This window comes from Caretta caretta, chromosome 10 (assembly GCF_965140235.1).
Source record: "Caretta caretta isolate rCarCar2 chromosome 10, rCarCar1.hap1, whole genome shotgun sequence".
In the NCBI taxonomy this organism is placed as follows: Eukaryota; Metazoa; Chordata; order Testudines; family Cheloniidae; genus Caretta; species Caretta caretta.
In genome coordinates, this window is record NC_134215.1 from 69,016,626 (window position 1) to 69,038,944 (window position 22,319).

The 22,319-nt window shown below is 44.1% G+C and overlaps 2 protein-coding genes across 10 annotated transcripts in view; both read right to left on the reverse strand.

The window, feature by feature from the left end:
• CEMIP (cell migration inducing hyaluronidase 1) overlaps positions 1-13,736 on the reverse strand; it is a 144,164-nt gene extending 130,428 nt beyond the window's left edge. For both annotated transcript variants that reach the window (XM_048865765.2, XM_048865764.2), the window contains exon 1: positions 13,600-13,736. The gene's annotated coding sequence lies outside the window, so the exon portion shown is untranslated. The remainder of the gene's footprint in view (positions 1-13,599) is intronic.
• LOC125643336 (cell surface hyaluronidase CEMIP2) overlaps positions 1-22,319 on the reverse strand; it is a 74,257-nt gene that overhangs the window by 50,239 nt on the left and 1,699 nt on the right. For 7 of the 8 annotated variants that reach the window (XR_012670282.1, XR_012670281.1, XR_012670283.1 and 4 more), the window contains 11 exons: positions 18,513-19,016; positions 12,766-12,906; positions 11,753-12,308; positions 10,794-10,963; positions 10,331-10,519; positions 9,791-9,960; positions 8,450-8,659; positions 4,355-4,560; positions 2,625-2,694; positions 1,784-1,912; positions 556-641 (listed from right to left, as the gene is read on the reverse strand). Coding sequence is in view for 5 of the 8 variants with exons in the window: in XM_075133152.1 (XP_074989253.1) it covers positions 556-641; positions 1,784-1,912; positions 2,625-2,694; positions 4,355-4,560; positions 8,450-8,659; positions 9,791-9,960; positions 10,331-10,519; positions 10,794-10,963; positions 11,753-12,308; positions 12,766-12,906; positions 18,513-19,016 (2,431 nt within the window). In the remaining 3 variants the exon portion in view is untranslated. Of the gene's footprint in view, positions 1-555; positions 642-1,783; positions 1,913-2,624; positions 2,695-4,354; positions 4,561-8,449; positions 8,660-9,790; positions 9,961-10,330; positions 10,520-10,793; positions 10,964-11,752; positions 12,309-12,765; positions 12,907-12,991; positions 13,601-18,512; positions 19,017-22,319 lie in introns of those variants that run through there. The other variant, XM_048865759.2, reaches the window with a different exon arrangement.

A 22,319-nucleotide genomic window follows, 5' to 3' on the forward strand; every position in this document is an offset into this window, starting at 1 on the left:
TGTACGCGTGAGGTGGGACTAGCCAGGACACAGCAGAAGAGAACGGCTGATCTCTGCAGCATTGCTCCGCATAAGCCCACAGGATTCTAGTGGTTAGCCAATGACATTAAGTACTCACTTTCCCTCTCTGTGACATGAATCCCTGGAAGTTTTTTTCCCCTCATAAATGTATAGGCAAAAGGAGACACCCACGTGTGAAGATTATTGCAAATAGATTATGTAACCGATGGCGGAAATAGTGCCTATGATTTTGGGTACAAATTATGTTGTGAAATGGATTTTATCATCTAGATTTCAACTCAGTCATTGAGAAAAATAGTTAATTCCATTCTTTTCACGGACTCCTCTGCCAACATCTCAGAGCTCCAAGTGCATGTTTAGCATTGTTAAGCAATCCTACAAATGATCAGCACACAGTTCTGAAATATTTGCCTCTTTATATCCCAGGTTGTGCGTCTATATTCCTAGGATGTTCCATCCATAACAAGGTCCAGCAACCTGCTGAGTATACTGCAGGGTTCTGAAAACACTTTTATCCATTCAGTATTTACTCACCTGGCATTATCTACAGTAAGATACTCTCGAGGATTTTCAGCACTAGCTTTTGTCGTCTTTACTCCTTTTCCTATAAACAAGCCAGCCTGAAAAATACGTAGGAGTTCAATTATTTGAACAAGGAGACCACACAGCACAAGCTAAAGAAGATCAAAGGGTATTATAAATGGAACACAAACATGGTGGCTGCCCATGCTTAAGGGACTGTAAGCCCTCTGCATGCCCGTGCTTTCCATCCCAAGTATTGGCCTCGGTGACATTTGGATGTTGTCATATTATTACAGTGGCCTTCGTGTAATACGTCAAAGTCAGGGCAGAATGCTACAGTGCTATGCCCTTTACATAGTCATTTAAGTTGGCTTCTGAGCCAGAGCAAAGAATTTAAACTGCCTCATGCCAGGAAATAAAGCATTCCTGCTGGCCCCGGGGAGACAATTTGAAAGAATAATGTTGCAGAGAGGGAACAGTGCTCCTGCTGAGAGGTAAGGCCTTAATTCCTCTTGGACTTGCAATTTCTCTACAATCAAAGCAGAAGGTGATCCAGTGTAGTGAACTTAAAGATTGCAATGCAGTGTTATTGCACAGATGAGCCAGCACATACGTGGATAGAGTAAGTTAAAGTTGTATGAAGTTCTCTTTATCTACTAAAGTATATCCTAATAAAACAAAAACGTCCCCAAGTTGATACAGTAATATTTGCCTCCTCTCCATCTGGAATCCTGAGCAATAATAAAAAAAGGATTCTTATTTGTAGATTCAGTCTTTATGCCTACATTTAGGGAAAATATTTTCATGGAATTACCTTAAAGTGAGATTAAAGTTATCGCAATTATTTTGAAAAAAAAAATGGCAGATCAGGATTTGGCCCTACTCCAGCTATTTTGCAGGGCTCTGGCCACACCCCTCCATACCCACCCACCCACTATTGCAGTAGAGAGTAACACTACATCTACTGCTATGTGCCCTATGTCTATACAACATCTACTGCTGCATGCATTCCTCCATGCTGTGTGGCACAGAGCAGCATACTGCCCACAGTCTCAGTTTGTCCATCTGTACAATAGGAATAATACCACCCATGTACATTGCAGAGATGTTGAGACAACTGTTTAGTCAATGTTAAAACAGCACTATGAAAGTGTTTCTAGCCCATGCAATCTGAGAGCTACCTACAGTAAGTGCTAAATCTTATTACATTTGTGCAAATGTATGAAAATCTTTTACATGCCTTGAAATTAGAATGGACTCTGTTATTGTAAAATATCCCCAAGGGAGTGAACTCCGCCTGTGCCTCTGGGTATTGTCCCTCAGACTGCCCGGTTGGAACCCGGTGGAAGATGTACCATATCCCAACATCCTAAAACACAATAAACAGGTTGAGACTATGGGGCAGTTCAATAAATTCTCAGACTCTATAGTATTTAGCTTTGCCAGTGGCACCAACAAATTTTCAAAGAAACTTCTTACACAGCCTGCAAAATGAGCATGCACCACTTTGTGCATATAAAACCAACACATCTGTCTACACAAGCTTACTCCACTTGCATGCACAAGTGCTCGTCTGGGCACACACCTGTGGATTTTGCATGCACATATATTGGGGGTATGAAGGAGAAGGGTAGATGAAATTTTGGCTTAGGGAACATGCCATTAATCATACACATGATTTGCATGTATAGCTGGGGTTCCAGTTTTATATTAAACATTATTATTATTAAATACAGTGGTCACCACTAAAGAGTCAACATTTGCCAAAGAAAAAAACAACAACACCCCCCCCACACACACACACACTTTTTTCCTGTTTTACATAAGCGGAAACTCTGGTATGACATATCAATTCTGTGCACATGGATGATCTCTGGACACAAACAGAACGTTCCAGTTCACAAGCAGTCTTATTGTACCAGGCCAATAACTACCTAATTGCCTTTGGCCTTATGCAGCAATAGGCACCCAGATTCTATGATACATAAAAACGTGATGCCTTCCACACCAATGGCATCAGTAAGTGGTGCATGCATGTGGATTGAAGGTGATATATGGTCCCTGCTGTTTAATGATATTACCTGAGCACCAGCCGCTGCATTCTCTATCAAATTGTTGTTTGGGTTAGCAATCCAGAATGTGCTGACAGCCCTGAAAATGAAAAATAAAATAAAATTTAAAAAAGAAAATGATCCTAAGGAGTAACAAAACAGGAAGGGCTAAGCTTTTATAGCATTGCATTACATTTTAGCCACCACACTCCCTTTGATTTTAAAACTCCACAGGTACTTTTCATGAAAAATAAAAGCAATGATGTCAGACATGTTCATTTATGGAGCTATATACTGGAAGCTATATGAGACTATTCACAAAAATCTGTGCTCTGTTAAAAGCAAGTTAAGTAAACCTGAGGACATTTTTTCAAGAATTTGCTAGGGACAGAATTAAATAGCTATGGAAAATGTCTAAAAAATGACCTTCTGTTCCTTTATAGAACTTGGAGTGAGGGAGGAAGGTCTAACTCCCTACAGCTTTATGATCAGAAGGATACCAGAATAAGTATCCTGTGCAAGCTGCTAACAGATTATTAATGGGATTAAAGAGTGATACGAATTCCTTTGCTCAGATTAAGGACACTATCAAGCAGGAGGATTTATGGTGGCACAGACAAAAGCTAGTTATATTTATGCAATTATTGTTTAAGAAAATAACTTGCGATGGACAATATATACCACATGTAAGAGTTCTGTTAATTTTTTCCCCTATTTACTCATAGCAGCTAATTTGATAATTTTTAATCAGAAAATACTAACATACATTTATTTCTGAACCATCCTATTACATTTGTCGTGTATTCATGCTCATGGGAACAATCCTAAATCAACATGAATATCCTATTGGATCTGATGGTTTGCAGGAATGGCCCAGATACCTGCAATATAACTGTACTAATCACAAAAGCAGCCTGAGTATACTCACAGGAGTAATCCCAAAGAAGTCAATGGGATTACTTGTGTGAGTAAAAATTAGCAAGATGTGGCCCTTAAATTCTATCCTGGAAAAGTACCGGGTTCCTGGGCTAAACTACACTCTCATGAGCAACCCTAGCTGAGTCAATGGGATCATATTAGTACCCATATTATAATGGACCGTTTCTTCAGTTTGGAAGTGTACTCCAGCCACCAATAATAATGATTTTTTCCCCTCTGAGCAAAGTGCAACTAAACATGGCTAATTATAATTTATGCTAATCTTTACATTTGATCCCCTAATGTACTCATGTGCTAATGGCTAATTTACTCTAGACGCTATGATCCAAAGTCATCCATGAAGTCAAAAAAACTCCCTTTGAAGTAAATGGGATTTATGTCTGCTTATGCCAGGCTGAAGTGAGCCCGATTTATCAGACAGATTTCATGGAGCCTTGATTATCCCAATTAAAAAGGATTCAGAGACGAGCAAGATACTATATTGTGTTTTTCTCTCTCTCACACTAGAAAACTGTGACAGAAATGGAATTCAATAAATATTAATTGACTGAGATTCAGGTCTCTATTAGCAGAGACCTCCATGAGCCTTCACCCTCAACACACTTTACCTAGTAGCCAATATTTATTTAAAAAATAGAAAGTTACAGTAGAAGCTAAAATTTGTCACGATCCCAATAGCAGCATGTGTCAAACTTGGGAAAACAAACCCACTCTTTTGTAAACACCTTAGTTTCACCTCAGTATCATAATTCAGTACTTTCAAGACCAGATGCAAGATGCTATATAAAAGTGAAGACCTATTATACTCATTTAGGGCTTACATGCAGTCGGTGCTTGGTATAGGTACATAATTCCCATAGACATTGCTACGCATTGCGAGGCACATGGCTTCATTGCGGTCTGAAGGCAAGATTGTTCCAGGCTTGGTAAGGAGACCCAAATTGTGGTAAAATGTATTGCGTTGCTCCAGCCCATCTTCAAGGAAAAAACAGTGACCCAAAGTATCATAGCCAATAGTATCTTTCACCTGAATCAATTATACAAAATGTGGGTTACATGTTAACTACGAACAAAGATGTGGTTTTTAATATTGATAAACTTCAAAAACCTTAAGGACCAATTTTGCCACCCTCACTCACACTGAACGGTACTTTCATCTGAGAGTAGTTCTGGAACTAAATCCAGAGTAAGGTATACTCAGTAAGGGTGAGCTAATTTGGCCCTTACTACATTCAGGGCCTGCTCTTCCTCACATTGCAGTCAACAGCAAAACTCCCATTAAACTTTAATTTGAGTAGGATCACATGCATAATTAATAGAAAATAATACAATTTTGATTTGAAACTGTACTGGAGTCTATGTGAGAATATTTGATACAGAATTGTGGTATTTATCAGCATGACTGTGTTATTCATAGATACTCTAGATTTCTTTGAGATACTTCTCAATTTGGAGGGAGGAAAAGAGATTCAGTGTTTTACTGCAGAATAATTTACACTACTAAATTCAATAAGATGTTTCGCCTATATTCTCTGGTTATTAATTCTCCTAATATTTGCAGAAGTTGCAATCCATCTTCTCCACCTTCTTAAGATTAAGTGGACACGTGCACAAAAATATTTCATTAAAACATACTTTGACCGAAGGGACTTAGCATAATAAGCCTGCTTTGATGTACAGCATTAGTGAGGATTTCTAAAATTTGTCTTCATAACTGAAAATACTAAATCAGACCAGTTAAAATACGGAGTCTTTTTTGCCAAATCTTATTTGACAGGTTTCAATAAAACTTAAGCTAACGCTATACTTTAAATGATGTCAGCACATTCGCTTGCTCCTTATACAAGCAAAAATTCCCACTTACATCAATTTGAGTAATGTCCATGTAAAGACTGCAAGACTAAATAATATGAACCTACTTGGTTTCCTTTAGGGACAGAGGGCTAGTTAAACCAGATACAGTATGTGAATCTGGGAAAAAAGGATGATTATCATTGTAAGTATTCAGTATTCATCTACTGTAGACAAGTATACTTACAGTATATGAATCTGGAAAGTAATATGATAATTGTATGTTACACACGTATAACAATCTGTATGGGTATCGTATTGCCAATTCCCACTGGCATTCATTTTCCCCTGATAACTCTCTAAATTGGAATCAGCAGCTTTTGTATCTGTTTCAATGAGATGTCTAGAGAGCACTTAATATACAGGCAAACAAACAACAAAAAACCCCACTCATCTATTGGCTTCCAAAAACTGCAGTCCACTGAAAATATTCCCACTCAGAATTCAGGAACACATGCTCAGACTGAGAGGGTCAGTTGCCACAAGCCTGACCAATCTAGAAGCAGTGGCACTGAGGAGTGTGCTGGTCAGTTCAGCCTTGCTAATAGAGACAGCTAAACCCATTTCTGAGCTAACAGCGTCACATGTCTTTGCCAACCTCCTAAGAATGGTAATGCTCTATCTAAATATGTCCTTTAGTGTGATGGGCAGGAGCAGTGCTGAGGATGCTTTCAATCAGCAGTGGGCTAAGGAATAAACACATAAGACCAAATACTCCTCTTTGGAAGAAAATAATGATCAACACTAAATCTCTCCATGCCAGAAAGACAGAATTTCAGTTACATCCTTGGATTCTCATGGATCTGGCTAAGGGTTGCAAACCTGGATTTTAGAAACATGGTGAATGAGGAGCCAAAAGCTGGCCCTGGGTCTTATTTTATTTTTAATCCAGGTGCTGGCTTTAAAAAAAAAAAAAAAGGAGAGAGAGAGAGAGACACAGGAGCTCCCTAGTAACTTTCATATCTGAAAGGACACTGACCACCCACCTAACTGGGAATAGCACTGTTTAAAGATCATTTATATTTGCACTGAAAAAAAATCAGGGTCAAAAGAAAATAGGCCAAAATTATGATCGCAGGACTGATTACCCTGGTGTAGCCATTAACATATATTACAGAGAGAAGCCAAAGGTTTGGAAAAGAAGTACTACCTATCACACTGTGATATTAGGGGTAGCAGACTGTTGTATGCTTAGGAATGAAACTCTGTCCACTCAGCAGCCTTGTGCTCCAGTAGTGTTTCCAATATCAGATAATTAGGATGCCTCCAAACACTGAATTATATATAGCTCAGCATTACAATATAAGTGACCTTCATGTACTGCAACTTTATACAGTAATGACTACAGGGTTCGGTGGCATGTGTCGTGCATGTCAGTGAAGCAGCAGGCATGTCACAACCTGCTTTTCAGCTGTGATAAGTAACCAAAACTGTGCTGCAAGGCTGCTGACTTGTGACATGGCACAGTCATGGCACACACAAAGGCAGATATCTGAAGTGCCTTTCATCTCATTGACAAGTACACAGTTGTGCCACAAAATGCTGCATCCCACCTCATATTTTGTTAAGTGATCCAGTTTGTTCATTCACAGTAGCATAAAACTGGGGAAAAACCCTGTATCAAAGTTTCTCTGCTCTGAACTCTAAAGCATCACAACATAAGGCCAAATTAACATGCATATTATATAAACATATTACTCAGTTGTTCATACACTGAGATATATGTTCCCTGCTGAAATCTCAGATTGGTCTGAGAGGACTGGCTACAGATTTATTTTTAATTACTGCACTGCAACAAAATGATTTCATTCACAGATTCAGCTAGTACATTTATCTACTCATTGATTTGTGGACTCATTGCCTTTGCAAACCCATATGCTATCCCCTGCAGGACTAGATTTTGCATTTGAGTTTCTAATTTAGTTGACATATGTGGAATCTCATAGTCAGTAGGGAGCTGTCTGACTACACTTTTGACAAGTCTCAAGAGCACAAGTTGTTCCAGTTAGGTCAACATTAATTTATTCTCCGATTGTTCACCTGATTCAAAAGGTCTAATATAAATAAGTGATCATTTTGTGAGGAAGGAAAAGGAAGACACTACTTATTCCATCAACTTTTGGAGGTTCTGCCAACACAAACACTTAAGATATCAGGAAGTGACAATCAGCCCTTTTTGAAGGAGATCTGGACAATGCAAACAGATCCTCAGGCCCACAGAGGGTGCCTTCAGCCCCTTCCACACTTACAAGTACAGTACCAAACGGGCACATACTACAAAAGCAGTATGAATATATACCTGTGTTCTAGCTGGCAGCAGCTTTATGTACAGGGGCAAGAATAACGTTTCATGAAGAGTGCATATGGGTCATGGATAGATCAGGGTGGGGGAGGATTATGACTAAACACAGGTAACATGACCCATAAGTACTTCCCTGCCAGTGGGGCCTCACTTCAGCACACCATACCATTTCATGGGTGGGATACGGAGAACATGGAGATGCAGTGGAGAGGTTTCCTGAACAAATCTTGGCACTTTCTTTGTTGGGCACACATTTTCTGGTGAGCCCCTTTCCACAATGACCTCTGCCAGAGAGTTTGACCCAAAGCCAAAATTACCAAGCTTTGCAGCGGGCATTTGGGCCCTTATTGCTCACATGTCTTTCCCCTTGGCTTTATGAATATCTTTGGATTAGTCTAACATTGTTCCTGGCTTTAACTATAGCTCTTGATTGTATCTCTGTTGCAAATTCCAAGGTTGGTAACTTCACCATGTGTTTGATGAAGACAACAGTTACCTGGTGAAAGTTCCACGCTATCTCATCATGCTTAATTATAAACATAATATACAGAACTTGACATTTCTTTCGACTCGTAGGGCCACTACAATGTCAATTCTAAAATTGAATTATTTCAAGGTATCCACCCAACAGATGCACTAGAAAAAAGAGTCATGCTTCAAAATACTTAATTGTATGGTGTTCAAGCGTCGCAGGACATATTACACATTTTTTAACATTCAGCAAAATAAAGGTAGTAGTTTGTCAGTAAAATGTATCTCTTACCAGAAGGCCATGTGTTCCATGTATGGCAACACACCTAGAGAAACAGTGGTGTATAGCCAGATTATCAAGGTAAGTAGGATATTCATATCCTCCTTTCTCATCTACGTCTCCAGTCAAGTGAAAATGAACAGGATAGCTGCCTAGTATTTGCTGCCCCATGTTTTTTAATTCCACTCCTGCCATGTGAACGGAGGTAAAATTCCTTTGTATCTATTGAGACAAACATAGACCTAAGGAAAAAAAATTTGCAGTACAAGAGTGTGACAGCAAAAAAGAAACAAATTTTCAAACAAGTAACAAAGTGCTTGATCCTGCAAAGTGCTAATCTGCTCCATTGACTTCAGTATAGGATTAGGCCCAAAGGTTGCATCTTTCTACATATGACTCAACTTCCCAAATACCGAATGGGTAGTGGTGTCCAAAAGGAACAGTAATGAACCATTTATCGCATTTATTCCTGGCAATATACACACTTATGTAATAGCTATAGAGAAAAAAAAAATACTACTGCCAGCTAGCAAAAAGTCATATTTAACATCTTTATGGTGCCACCAAAAGTCTATATTTCCTGGTAGCTACATCTCGATCTAGCCCAGTAGCATTTCATTTTCTGCTTAGCCCCATTAATTTCCACCACCTGACCTCACTGAGGCTACTCTGATTTACATCAGCTGGGGGTCCAGCCAGTTATTTTTAGGGGAGGGGGAAGAGAAAAACCTCTCCAAAAACCACAGTGGCCCAGACTGTGAGTGGGACCTGCGTGGCTGCACAGAGGTAAAGCTCTAGCATGATCCTTGTTCCCTTGAACAGCTGCCCAGGGGTCGCTCACAATAGTAGGCCTTGTGTTCTGGGAAACACAGGGAATGCTTGCTCCTGCTATCCTACAGAGATTAGGACACTGAAAATGAAGAGGGATATGAAGGTGGGGTCATGACCCACCTCACCACCACATGGGCCTGTGAAGCAGGGTTGATGCCCTGGGGGAAAGCAGTGAATAAAGCAAACTGTGCCTCTGGAGGGAGTAAAGTCTCCTTTTTGGGTAGTGTAACTTCATAATGACCCCTATGACTTACAAAAAACAAACTAACCCAGGGGAGGATAGAAGTGTATATTCAACCTTTATATTAGAGGTGAGTAAGAGGGTGTAATTTCATTGTGGATCAAGTTTTGCAAATAGCTCAATAACCTCTGTAGTATTTTCTCTCTCATTACACACAAATACATACTTGCTGTACCTGGGGAAAATATGTAACTGTCATTTTACATTACTCATGTATAAAGTTGGATAGTAAATAGATATCTGAAGTTGAGAGAGAGAGAGCGCGCGTGCAAGCCACTTACTTTAATCTGTCCTCCAAATGTGTCATAGGAGAAAAACTGGCATTGATTTTGTCCATAACAAGAGTCCTCCATTTCTCCTTGAATAAGTATATTTCTAGTCAGGAGACCAACTTCTGCCCTCATGTCTATGCCATCTACAACTTCCCCAATATGAAGATAAAGTGGGCTGCCTGTGAAAAAAAAATATTTAAATGTAACTAAGTTTATGACCCTCATTCACCACACAGTTCTAAACACATACACAAGTTTCTAACAAGATTCAGTCAGTCATTTTACTTATAATGAATTTCCTGTGTGTTTCACAACTGTGAAGGGTCTGATTCTGCAAGTGCTGAGCACTTCTGTTGAAATCAATGAGCAACCAGCCAGCAAACACAGTTGAGTAGTCTCATTGCCTTCAATGGGCAACACTCTTTTGTTTAAACTTATATGCCTAAAGTATTTGCAGGACTGGCCCCAATTTTGCAAACTTCAGCTAAAGAGGAGTTAAAAAGTGAAAATAATTTTTGCACAGAAATAGCTTAAGAACATATTTCATACCATCAATCTTCACTTGATTACTTTTACATTCAGGGCAAGGAAGGAGATTAAATTCTTCAGCTTGATGCATGGAATAGTCAGTGCTAGCAATGACTATCCTATCACCAGGTAACCAACTTGTAACCTCATCCACTAAGTTAAGAATTATGCCTTTGGACACTTTCACTCTAAATCCATTATGAGGAATCCCTAGGGAGAAAAGAAAAAAAAACTAAGACAGTCAGTAGTTCTTTATGTTGTGTACCAGTGCATTTTGGATAATTGCAAAGAGTACCTACTCAACCAATTTTAATGAAATAATTCAAGGTCTATATCCTTTTATGGGACATAAAGACTGTCCCCAATTGTTATTTCATGACAATGTTGGTCTATGATCCCCATGCATCTGACCAAGTTCTATAATATTAGTCTAAATTAGTTCAGATTTTCATGGCAAAAGAAAAAAAAAAAGAGTACACTACACCTTTTTCCCATCCACTGAAAGCAGTGACTCTAAAATGGATTCCTTCATAAGTTTGAAAATCTCTTCCTGCTGTTGCTAGCTCAGTTGTTCCATTCCCTGGATACGGTTTTGTATCTTCTGTTGTTGAAAACTGACCACCTCCAAGGATCCCAACCAGAGCCCAGGGCTGCCTGAGTAAGATCAAGAAGCATCTGATCATATTGACAGAAATAGACCCTGTACCCTACAACCTTGAAAGATCCTTTGTATGCAGAGTCCCTGTTACAGAAAGTATTCTTAAAATAAAGCAAGCCTGGATTCTATAATAGTCTCTTATGCTCCCTTAATGATGGTTTAATTTTATACACCAGTGGCTTGAAAAATATGAATGTTTCCTATTTACAGAAGTTTGCTTGCTTTGATCTTATTAGTACACTAAGCACATGGGTATGAGTTTATATATAGTTTGGTGATCATGCCTGTTAAAAGTAATGTTGAATTAGAAAACCCCTTTAGATGATAGGGAGTTACTATTACAATCTGGAGCTGACAGCTGTCAGCTGTTAGGAAAGAGGCCCAGGAGCTGTCCATGGTGGTGCTACAGGTTTCCAACGCCTTCCTGCCACATGTCCAATAATAAAAGCTCAGCCCTGGAACACATACACTCTCCACAAGGACATGAACACGGCGTCTGTCCGGACTGGAAAAGCCTGATCCGGGCACTAGAAAAGTTAGTTCTAGCCCGGTGTCCCCCCTCTCTTTGGCTGTCACACACTAGTGCGGACCGCCCGCAGAATCAGCAAACCTGGGGCTAGTTTGCGCTTAGCTTGTGTTGTGATCCCATGTGGGCACGTGGACTAGGCTACAGCAGATTAAATATTCTTTGCCCAGAGGGCGAGGAGTGAAGGTTTTGGGCTCGTGCAGGATTTCTGCACGGGACTGGAGCAAATCCCCACGCGAATACCCCCCCCCCGTCTCACCTGTACCCCAGATGCAGGATGTGTTTGCTATGAAGAAGCTCCCTGAGGAGGAGTCGGGTCTCCAGAGTCAAACTCTTCGCTGCCGAGTCTCCTACTGCGGCTGCCACCACCTTGCCCGGAGCTTGGGTGGCCAGAAACTCCCGCAGCCGCCTGCTCTCATCGGCCAGCAGGTGCGTGTCAAAGCGACCAGCGGCCACCACCTGGGCGGTGTCCGCATCAATGATCCGGATGTTGAGGCCTCGGCTGCTCCAGCGCTTCTCGGACTGGTAGGATCCATAACGGAGCCCGCCCGCGTACAAGGTTTTGTCCAGCAGCGTCCAGGAGCGAGGTTTTCTGCCGTGTAACTCCAGGGTCCCCCCTCTGTCCACCCCGAGGAATTTCTCTCCGTAGCTCTCCACCTCCGGCCCCTCCTTGGCCTTCCCGTACAGCGAGATGGTGGCCCGGGAGCCGTAGGGGCACTGCTGGGAGCCAATGTGCAACGCCCCGCCATCCTGAATGAGGATGTAGCGGGCCCTTAAGGCGATGGGCTGCTGCCGATCTGCAAACACCAGCACCCCTGAAAGGGAAGTGGGGAGACTCGCACGTAACGCCAGAGACTCGTGCCCCGCCTTCCTGGCCACAGGGCAGCCTGGCTAGTAGGGCGCAAGCCCCCTTTGGCCACCGGCAGGCCCGGCGTGGCACACAGGATCATGGAGGTTGCAAGCGGACAGGACCATTACAGATCTCCCCGACATGCCAGGACATTGCTCTGATCCCCACCCCCCACATACAGACTACGGGAGACCTCGGGTTAGGCTCCGAGCCGGGGGGCGCCCAGGTTTAGCGTCCAGTGACCCACCCCCTTCCTGGAGGGGATCATCCCAGCGGGTCAGGCCCCTGCGATTCCCTGGGGGTGCCTGCTCCCTTCCCAGGCTCTGGCCATGCCCGGCTGCAGCTCTCCCCCCAGACAGGTCTCTGAGCGGCCGGCCAGGCCCGGGGGGAAGGCGGGCGCCCAGCCCCTGGGGCCTCCTTACCTCCGTCCTGAATGCGCAGCGAGTGGAGAGTCGCGGAGCTCTCCAGCCTCAGGGCCGCCCCGCTGCCGATGACCACGGAGCGGCTGCTGTTGTGCCCGGGACGCCAGGGAGCCAGGTGCGGGGCGCGCTCGGGACACCGGCCTGCAACACACAGGCGCACACGCCGGTTCAGTGCGGCCCGCCGCGCTCTGCCCGCAGCCCAGCTCCCAGCCCCGAGGATACGCACCTGTTGCGCTGGAGCTCGCAGGGGGCTCCGGTTCCCGAGGGGGCCGGGCCCAGGCGAGGAGGCGGGCCGGGAGCAGAGCCCTCGGCAGCAGGATGCCGCAGCACTGGCGAGACGCCCCCGGAGGCTCCTTGGTCGCTCTCGGACTCGTGCGCCCCGGGAGAGCAGCGGCTCCATCCGCCACAGCGGCCGGTCCTGGAGCCCTGCCCGGCTCGCGGCGGGGCTTTGCCGGCCCGAGCCCGCAGCAGCAGCAGCAGCTGGAGGCACCTGCTGCCCAGGACCGAGCATCCCCCAGGCGAAGGGGACGCCGGCTGGGATGGCCCCGCACGTGGCGATGGACGCTCCGAGCCCCAGAGAGAGACACACACACACCGAGACACGTCATTCAAAGCCTTTTATTCCCACCGGCCCCCGCTCTCCGGCCCCCCGAGGCGGGGCGCGCGCCTCTGCAGCCACCTGCGGAGTAAAGCGGCGCTGGGTAAACGCTTCCCCGCCCCGCAGGCACGTGGGCTCCGGCGCAGACACAGCGACGTCCCCCGGCAAAACCCGGCGCCGGCCCGGCCGCCGCGGGGCAGAGCCGCCAGAGGAACAACGGGCTCCGAGCCGCTTACCTATCCCCGGCTGCTATAGCCACAGCGGCTAGGCAGGGCTCCCTTCGCCGCTCTAAGGCGCGGGCAGTCCCCCTCGGAGACGCGGGGCTCGGCACCGGACCAGGGAGAGCCCGCGGGCGCTAAGGTGAAAGCTGCTCCTGAGCGCCGCGCTGCTTCTCCACTCCCCAGCCTCCCTATTTATAGCCCATCTCCCGGCCTCCGGCGCTGCCCCCACTGTTTACAGCCGCGGAGCCGCTGGCTCCGCCCACCCCGGTGACGCCGTCTCCTCCTGGACCCGCCGTGCGGCTCCCCAGCTGCTGGCGCCCAGATGCAAGGAGCCGAGCCGAGCTCCCGCCGGCGAGCATCCATCCCCGCCTGGCCCGCCGGGGCCTCGAGGGGGCGCGCGCCGGGCATTCGCCGCGCACGTGGCTGGACCTGTCAGGCGGCTGGAAGGAAATCCCTGAAATCCCGGGGAGTGGGAGAGGGGTGCACAGTCCCTGTTAACATCAGACTGTCCCCTACGGGTTGCAGCTGCAGCCTCTGCTACCTTCTGTGAGGTTCACACAGGTCTGGAGATCAACAGAGGGAACGGGGGACTTGGACTGCCTCTGTCCTTTGCAAAGTACAGTCTTCCCCTTACTGGGGGCATGAGCTATCTGGGGCCCCAGATCCTCGGCAGGGAGCTAAACTTTCTGCAGGGAAATTGGTAGAGGAGGTGAGCAGTAAAGGGAAAGCTGCTGCCAGGCACAAAGGCTGGGAAATCCCAGTGCCCCAGACTACATGCTTAAGGAGTGAGGTGTGTTCCCCTTTCTACCCTAAGCAAAGGTTGTGGGCAAAGTAGCTGGAAATGCCTAGGACCAGATTTGGATGCCTAAGGATAATTTAGAGAGACAAGGTGGTGAGGTTATATCTTTTATTGGACCAATTTCTGTTGGTGAGAGAAAAGTTTTGGAGCTTACAGAAAGCTCTTCATTTGTCAATCTTGCAAAATCAGTCTAATTAAACAGCCTCCCCCTTTTCTCTGGGATGTGTAGCCGGAGGGCAGCTGGGAACAAGTATTTGTTTAAAGAACTCTGATGGGGAGGACTGAGAACAAGAATGCATGAAAATCACAGGAGGTAGGATACCACTGCTCTGAGGCTGAGACACCCATGGAGAGGTCATCTGTCCCACAACAGTCACTGTAATGCTATAAAAGTACCTTCAGGGGGTATTCCAACAAGCCTTGGGCCTGATCCAATGGGCTTTGGATCAGGTCCCTTGCTCTTAAATGGTCTGCTCCAGCTCCCATTGATTGCAGTAGTCTTTAGACTGGAGTAAAAAGTCCATTTCAGATTCCAATTTTTTTCTGAATCAAAGTTATCAGTATTTCTTATGCTGTTAAATGCAGCATGAAAGACCAGAGATTCTGCCAGGTGACGGATAAATATATTAAAGCACAGATTTGTGGCCACTGAGCTGATTCATTCCCTCATCAAATCCCACACTACCCATTTAAAAACTCTCACTCCAGAGGAGAGGGACAGCTGGAAGTGAGGAGGCAAATATACCAGCCACAGATACCACACAGAGCCTAGGCTAAAGGGGAGCCCACTGTGCAAAGCCATAAGTGCTGCTGATCACAAACAGCAAGGGAAGGGAGATACATTCATGTGCCATCATCTGGTCACACTGTTTCAATCTGTTGCCTCAATTTTATTCTGGGGCAAGATTTCTTCTGAGGGAGGGGTCAGGGCCAATTAAATTGTTTGTAGATCTCTGGAGTCTGAGTTCACCTGTTGTAAATGTGCAGAATTTCAGGTATAAGAGAACTAGAACTTATTTTCCATAGGCATTTATCCAAATGTCCGTTGCATCCCCGACTGTCTTATTCACCTTCAACTAAAATGTTCATTCTAGAGGAAAATAAAGGTTAATAGACTGGACAAAAATAAAAATAACAGGTTGAGAAATTATATTCAAGCTGTATGTATTATGCTAATACATCAATACTGGAACTAAATGTATTCAAGGCTTGGGTTATCACTAAATGAGACCCCCCCCCCCCAGCCTGTACTTGCCTTAGGGTCCTATGCAACAGGATTTCAGTGGCACTTTTGCCAGAGGAAGAACTGCAAGCTCAGCCTTTAAATCTTTATCCGTATGCTTGCGGAGATCTCCAGATTCTTATATTATTTAAGTAATTTCCAAAAGCCCTCCCTCTCTCTCTCTCTCTCTGTGGTGTTAGTAGAAGCACAGCTATCGTGATTTGATCCTTTTCCTGAGGAAAAGGTTGCCTTGAGGTGAGCAATTTAGAGGTAATTTTCTCCCAGCATTGAAAAGGTCCTAACTGGCATATGGGCAAAACTGTGGAACAAATTAGACTAGAAACATCTCTATGCTTTTCTAAGAATCCACTTCAGGCATATTTAGGAAAATGAGCTGAGGCCTATTACTATGCGAGAGCTGACACTGAAGAGGTGAAATGGGGCTGATTTCACCCTTGACAAACCTCATTTTCAGGATTATTTTTCTTTTTCAAATAAACTCCAATTAAAGTTTACACAATACTCTTCAACTACTCAAGATGCTTTCTCAACACAAGAACATTTCCAACCATGTGAACATCCTCACATCTGTCTCATCAGCCTTTCCTAGCGAAAGGACCTCATTTTGCTGTTACTGTTACACTTTTTTTTTTTTTTAGGCTAATCAAAAACAAAATGGGTCATGCCACTCTTTCCTAATGGACTCCCTGATATTAGGAAACTTTAATATTTCAAGCCCCAACATGTTGCAATAAATGTAATATTTTGCATGAAAATTTTATTTGGATTGACTGGGATCTAGTGAGGTCTCATTTAAAGGGAATGACAAAAAATAGCTGATTTATGACATAGACAATTTGACTAATAGTTTGTTCCCACAATGACCCTGACTTTCTTCTGGCAGTAGACACAAAATTCACACAGGAATAAAGGGATGGTACTTCCTGTGTAAGTGCTTTCCTCCCTGGTAAACTCCCTCTGTGAATGATATCCTGTTTCCTTAATACTGTGCAGAGGGTGGAAGGAAAAGCAGGGTCAGTTTTCACTAAGTAGTTCCCATGGCATAGTTTGAACAAAAGTACCCTACGTAAAGCAGTCCCTGCTTCTACAACACAATCCAGTCTGTCTACTTCAAATAAAAACTGGATGCTCAGGACTGTTTTCAAATGCATACACTACAGATACATATTAGCATAAATTATGTAAATAGTTTGGGCGATATATGTGTATGTATCTATGCATACACATTACATATATACATAGACACACATACATACAGAGAGAGAGGGAGAGGAGAGAGAGAGAATTAGTGTTTTGATCTCTATGTTGTTTTGAGATTCTTTTTTAATATTTCTTAATTACATAGATATAAAATTAGAAGCTACAGAAAAGCCAATAGACTGGTTTACCAGATAGGGATGGTAATTGAGATTTGTCCACATCTGGTTTTAAATTCTACCAACAGGGGTCACCCTTGCACATGATTAGCATACTCAGGTCCTAATATCTTTCAGATCATCTCTCAAGGGTCCTTTTCATGAACAATACTGAGTAAGTCTTATTCCAGGATTTGTACTGAATTAACTGCTTGCAAGGATCACTTAAACGACTATACTTGCTATGACTGCCGGTTTAGGCTGGAATGGATCAAAGCAGGAATCCGTTTCATATGAATTCATATATAATGTGACACTTTATCCTGAAAATGGATAACATGAGGCTCCAACTTATCGCCACCATTAAAACACAACATATTTTCAATAACTAAATATAAAACTTGCCTCTTCCCAACTGCAAATGCTACTGAGTATTCTGTGTTGATATTTGTTTTCTCAACAAAAGTTATATTACTTGCATCTCTCTGTAGGCAAATACATTCAGTTCAGTCTTGAGAAAATCAGAATACATCAAAGTATTTCAAATTTGTTCTAATGGCTTAAAACCTTTAGTACAACCTCCTCCAGAAATGCTTTGTATAATATACAACAAATTATTGTTAATTATTTGTATTAAAGTAGCACTCTGAGACCCGCAACAGAATTGGGGAGGTATTGTGCTGGACACTGCACAGCCAAAACATTCCCTTTAATGGTTCTTGACTTTCAGAGGTGGTCTTCTAACAGAATGGTACTCAACCTTTCCAGGCAACTGTACCAGTTAACCTGTCAGCCATTGACCTCTACATTCTGCATCCAGAATCTTTCTAGCATCCCTTACTCTGCAGCCAGCAAATTCTCCTTTCTCCTACCTACCTTAATAGGATCTCTTCCTACTAGATTTTGAACACCTTCATCTCCCTCTAAAGTCAATATGGAAATTCAGGTGATCAGCATTTCGCAGGAGATGCTTCGCAATGCACTTTGCAGGTTTGGGCATTTAGTGATGAACACTGGGTCAAGGCTTTGCAGGGCCGCAGTGAGACTCCTATAACCCTCTCCTACTGGATTCTGCATGATCCTGTCTGCTTGTAGCAAACTATCAGCACAGCAGGCCAGATTGCAGGAGGCTGGTTTACAGCAGCCCATGCTCCACTGTGGGTTATAGGTCAGACAAGGGAATGAGAAGCGGGCAGCAGTGCCAGAACAGAGGCAGAACGTCAAGCCTTTCATTGAGGGGCTGATCCTATAATCCCTGCCATTAACCCCACTGAAGCCGGCGAGTAAGCATTGCAGGATCGGGCCTTATGGTGCGGGAGTAAATGGAAAGAGGGGAGGAAGATGGGCAACCAAGTACTAATCAATGGCAAAAGTTGAAAGCACCAGCACTTAGAAGCCACCATTCTAACATGTATCCTTAAGCTCATCGGTGAAACAATTAAACATCATTGGTCACATGAGGCTGGTAAACATAGATGCAAGCAGAAAATGTCAAGAACACAGGAAACGTGCATTCTCCTTATATACCTACCGCTTTGTTTCACTTCCGACTTAAACAACAGTCTCCTTCTTTTAAGCATTTGCTTCTTTAGCAGCGAGAAGGCTTTGGATTGCTGGGCTTCAGCCAGTACTCCCATGTCGCTGAGGAGCTTAAGCACACAGTATAGCAACAGTGGCTTCCGTTTGGATTGCAGCAGCTTGAGAGGGTTGATCTGAATTTTGGGTGGGTTGACTTCCTTATCACAGTTATGAAATCGAAAGATTCTCCAAGCATGTTTACGTCCAAAGGCATCCATAAAAACATATCTGTAAAGCTTAAGGAGCATGTCACAGGATACCTGCTCTTCTTTTGATTTCTGGGTCAGGTTCCGATTTGTTACCAACCTTCTTCTTTCCTCATGACTTACAAGAGCATTACTTCTAAGAAGGCTGGAGAGTTTATATGAACCAGGAGTCCCAGGGAGAATTTTCTTACTGTGAAATAGTCCTTCATAATCCATATCCCATAAAGAACAGTTGGGATTCAGGCTATTTTCTGAAATAATCATAAATACAGTAAAAACCTATTAGGCATAACGAGGGAGGAACATATTTCCTCCTACCAGATTTATAAAAGTATACATTTAAGAATGTTTCACTGTATTACTGAATATATTTTGGTTTACTGCACCATAAATGTATTTTGTTAGGCTTACAGTATGTTTTAATAGCCAAATTAACAGACTTCAATGATGACTCATGTATTTTAGCTATTGGTGCTTTACTCTGGTCAAAGATTGTAATCTAAGAACCCATTTTGGGTATTTTCTGGTCTAAATTAGTATCTTACTTACGAACAAGAACTAGTGACCATGACAATGCATTCCGTTCTGTATAATGTCTGCAAGCAAACACCGTGGTATCTACTACAGACCCACAATTTGACCCACATCCACCACCCCCCGTTCCCTGTCCCCTGACCACCCCGGACCCCTCACCCCTGACTGTCCCCTGCTGCCCCATCCAACCCCCACATGCATTGAGTGGCTTTGTGGTAGACTGGCCCTTTTTTTGACTTGGCTGAGAGGGGGGAAAGGCCCCTTTCACTCCCCCTGCTTAGCCTACTCAGCTCTTGGGCCCAGATCTGGGGCCTGATTCAACTCTCATTCAAGTAAATGGGAATCTTTACACAGACTTGAATGAGAGCTGGATAGGGCCCCTGCTGTAGAGTTCGCCCTTGCACTCTAGAACAGGGGTGGGCAAACTTTTTGGCCTGAGGGCCACATCTGGTTTCCAAAATTGTATGGAGGGCCAGTTAGGGGAGGCTGTGTCTCCCCAAACAGCCAGGCGTGGCCTGGCCCCCACCTCCTATCTGACCCCTCCACTTCTCGCCCCCTGACAGCTCCCCTGGGACTTCTGCCCCATCCAAACCCCCTGTTCTCTGTCCCCTGATGGCTCCCCCCCCCCCCCCGGGACTCCTGCCCCATCCACCACCCTCTGTTCCCTGTCCCCTGACCACCCCTGGACCCCTCACCCCTGATTGTCCCCAGCCGCCCCATCCAACCCCCACTCTCATTCCTGACTGCCCCCCCCCGGACCTCTGCCCCATCCAAGCCCCTTGTTCCCCGCCCTCTGACTGCCCCGACCCCTATCCACACCCCCAAGCTCCCCTGCCCTCTATCCAACCCCCCCTGCCCCCTTACCACGCTGCCTGGAGCACCGGGTCAGAACATGGCTCTGCAACTGCGCTGCCCGGCCCCCCAGAGCCTTGTGCCAGTGGCGTGGCACACTGAGGCTGCGGGGGAGGGAGATTAGTGGGGGAGCGGCTGGGGGCTAGCCTCCCGGGCCAGGAGCTCAGGGGCAGGACAGGAGGGTCCCGCGGGCTGGATGTGGCCCGCGGGCCATAGTTTGCCCAACTCTGCTCCAGAATGTTTTCCCAGTGCGTAAGTGGGCAGCATTCTGGCTCCACCCCACTATCCTCCACTTGCCAGATGCAAGGATCCAGCTTCACCTTTTCAAGAGCTGCAATCACTTAGGTCCAGATCCTCAATGGTATTTAGGTGCCCAATTCCCATTGAAATCTGTGGGAGTTTGGAGCATAAATACCTTTGAGAATCTGTGCACTACTTTCTCCCTGGAGCAATAGAGAGACAGGGGAGGAATCATGACTCCCTGAAACTTTCCAGGTTTGCTCCTGAGGCAGAGCAAGTTACATACCACCCTGTACTCCAGGCTGGGCCTAAAGGCTCAATCTAGCCCCCTAACAATAATAAATACAACAATTAAATGTAATTAAATTCCCTCTGTCTTTACAATAAATAATACATCTTATCAGACTGAAAATCTCAGACACGATCACTGAAATAATTAAAAGGAATAAGAAAACTAAACCAACCAGCTGTGCCACCCCAAAGGCCTTTGAAATAGGATTTTAAATAATATCAAGATATAAACATGGAGCCTTCCTGATCCACAGTTTCCTTTCTGTTATGCTTTTGAAGGAAATGACAAGATTTTAAGGGGTTTTATGTTTACCAAAATGGTTCTGTCCTCTTGCATGTTTTAGAAGCTTCAAATGTGTTTGATTTGAAGATAATGGTTAACAGCTCATTGCTGGATGGATGAGTGGATGGCAACATTAAACTCAGCCAATCATCAGAAGGTTGACTTGCATGTAGTAATCCTATTAGTAAAAATTCTATAAAATTGTTGGGTTTTTTAAACTTCAAAAAAGCATATCCAGGGCCATAATTTCATAGCTGTGCTGAATAACCCTTTACTACACCATAGCTGTGATATGACTGTTTTATTAGGTGGTGATGGGAATGTATAACTATCTCAGAATTATTATGTCATAATAGTAAACAACAATACTTTGCATTTCTATAGAATCTTTCATCTGGAGGATCTCAAAGCACTTAAAAACTTTGTTAAATTAAAGCTCACTACACCCCTGTGACATAGATAACTACTATGCCCATTTTACAGATGGGCAAACTGAAGTACAGGGAGGTTTGCCAAAGATTAGATGATAAAGTCAGTCACAGAGCCAGGAACAAAGAATTCAGCTGGGGCCTAACTATCCTATTAACTGTGTGCATAGCTCCCCCTGAAATCAAATGTCTAGACAGTTAGTCCCTACGAGTCCTGAATCCAGCTTCCTGTTCTAACCAGTATGGCCTTGATCCAAAACTCACAGATGTAAATGGAAAGCCTCCCATTAACTTTAATGGGCTTTGGATCAAAACCTCTGGGACACTATCTAAATAGGTTGCATTCTGCAGCCATGACATCACACTTTGTAAACTTAAAATATTTCTGGTTTGGAGTTTTTTTAATGAAAACCCAAAAAGTGTTGGTAGAAAATGTTAGTCATTTTTCCCCATGGAAAACTCAAAACATTTCCTAACTATATGTACTAATAATAAGCAATATTTTGTTTTAAACAATACATATATCTGCTATCTTTTTCAAATGAACCTTGCACTATGTCATGTGTCTAAGCATCGGAGTTAAAGATAAAGTATTTACAACTGTGACTTTATCTTTATATTATAATTATTACCAGCAATCATCTGAAAGATAAACTAAAGATCCTATTAGGGGCCTGGAAGAAGCACCAACAGGGTTCGCTGTCTCCACTCAACAGAGATCCAGGACTGGAAGTGGAGGGGCAGAGGCGCATCGAGGGGCAGAGCTGTGTAATGGAAACTTGCACATGGCCTGTGTGTACACGCTTGAACCCAGCTAGTGCTCACTTTTGGGCTGGGGAGGGAGAAATGCAACTCAGATTCTGGAGAGAATAAAGGAGATAAATGTAAGTCAATACCAGCAAGAGAAACATCAAATAATAGTATTA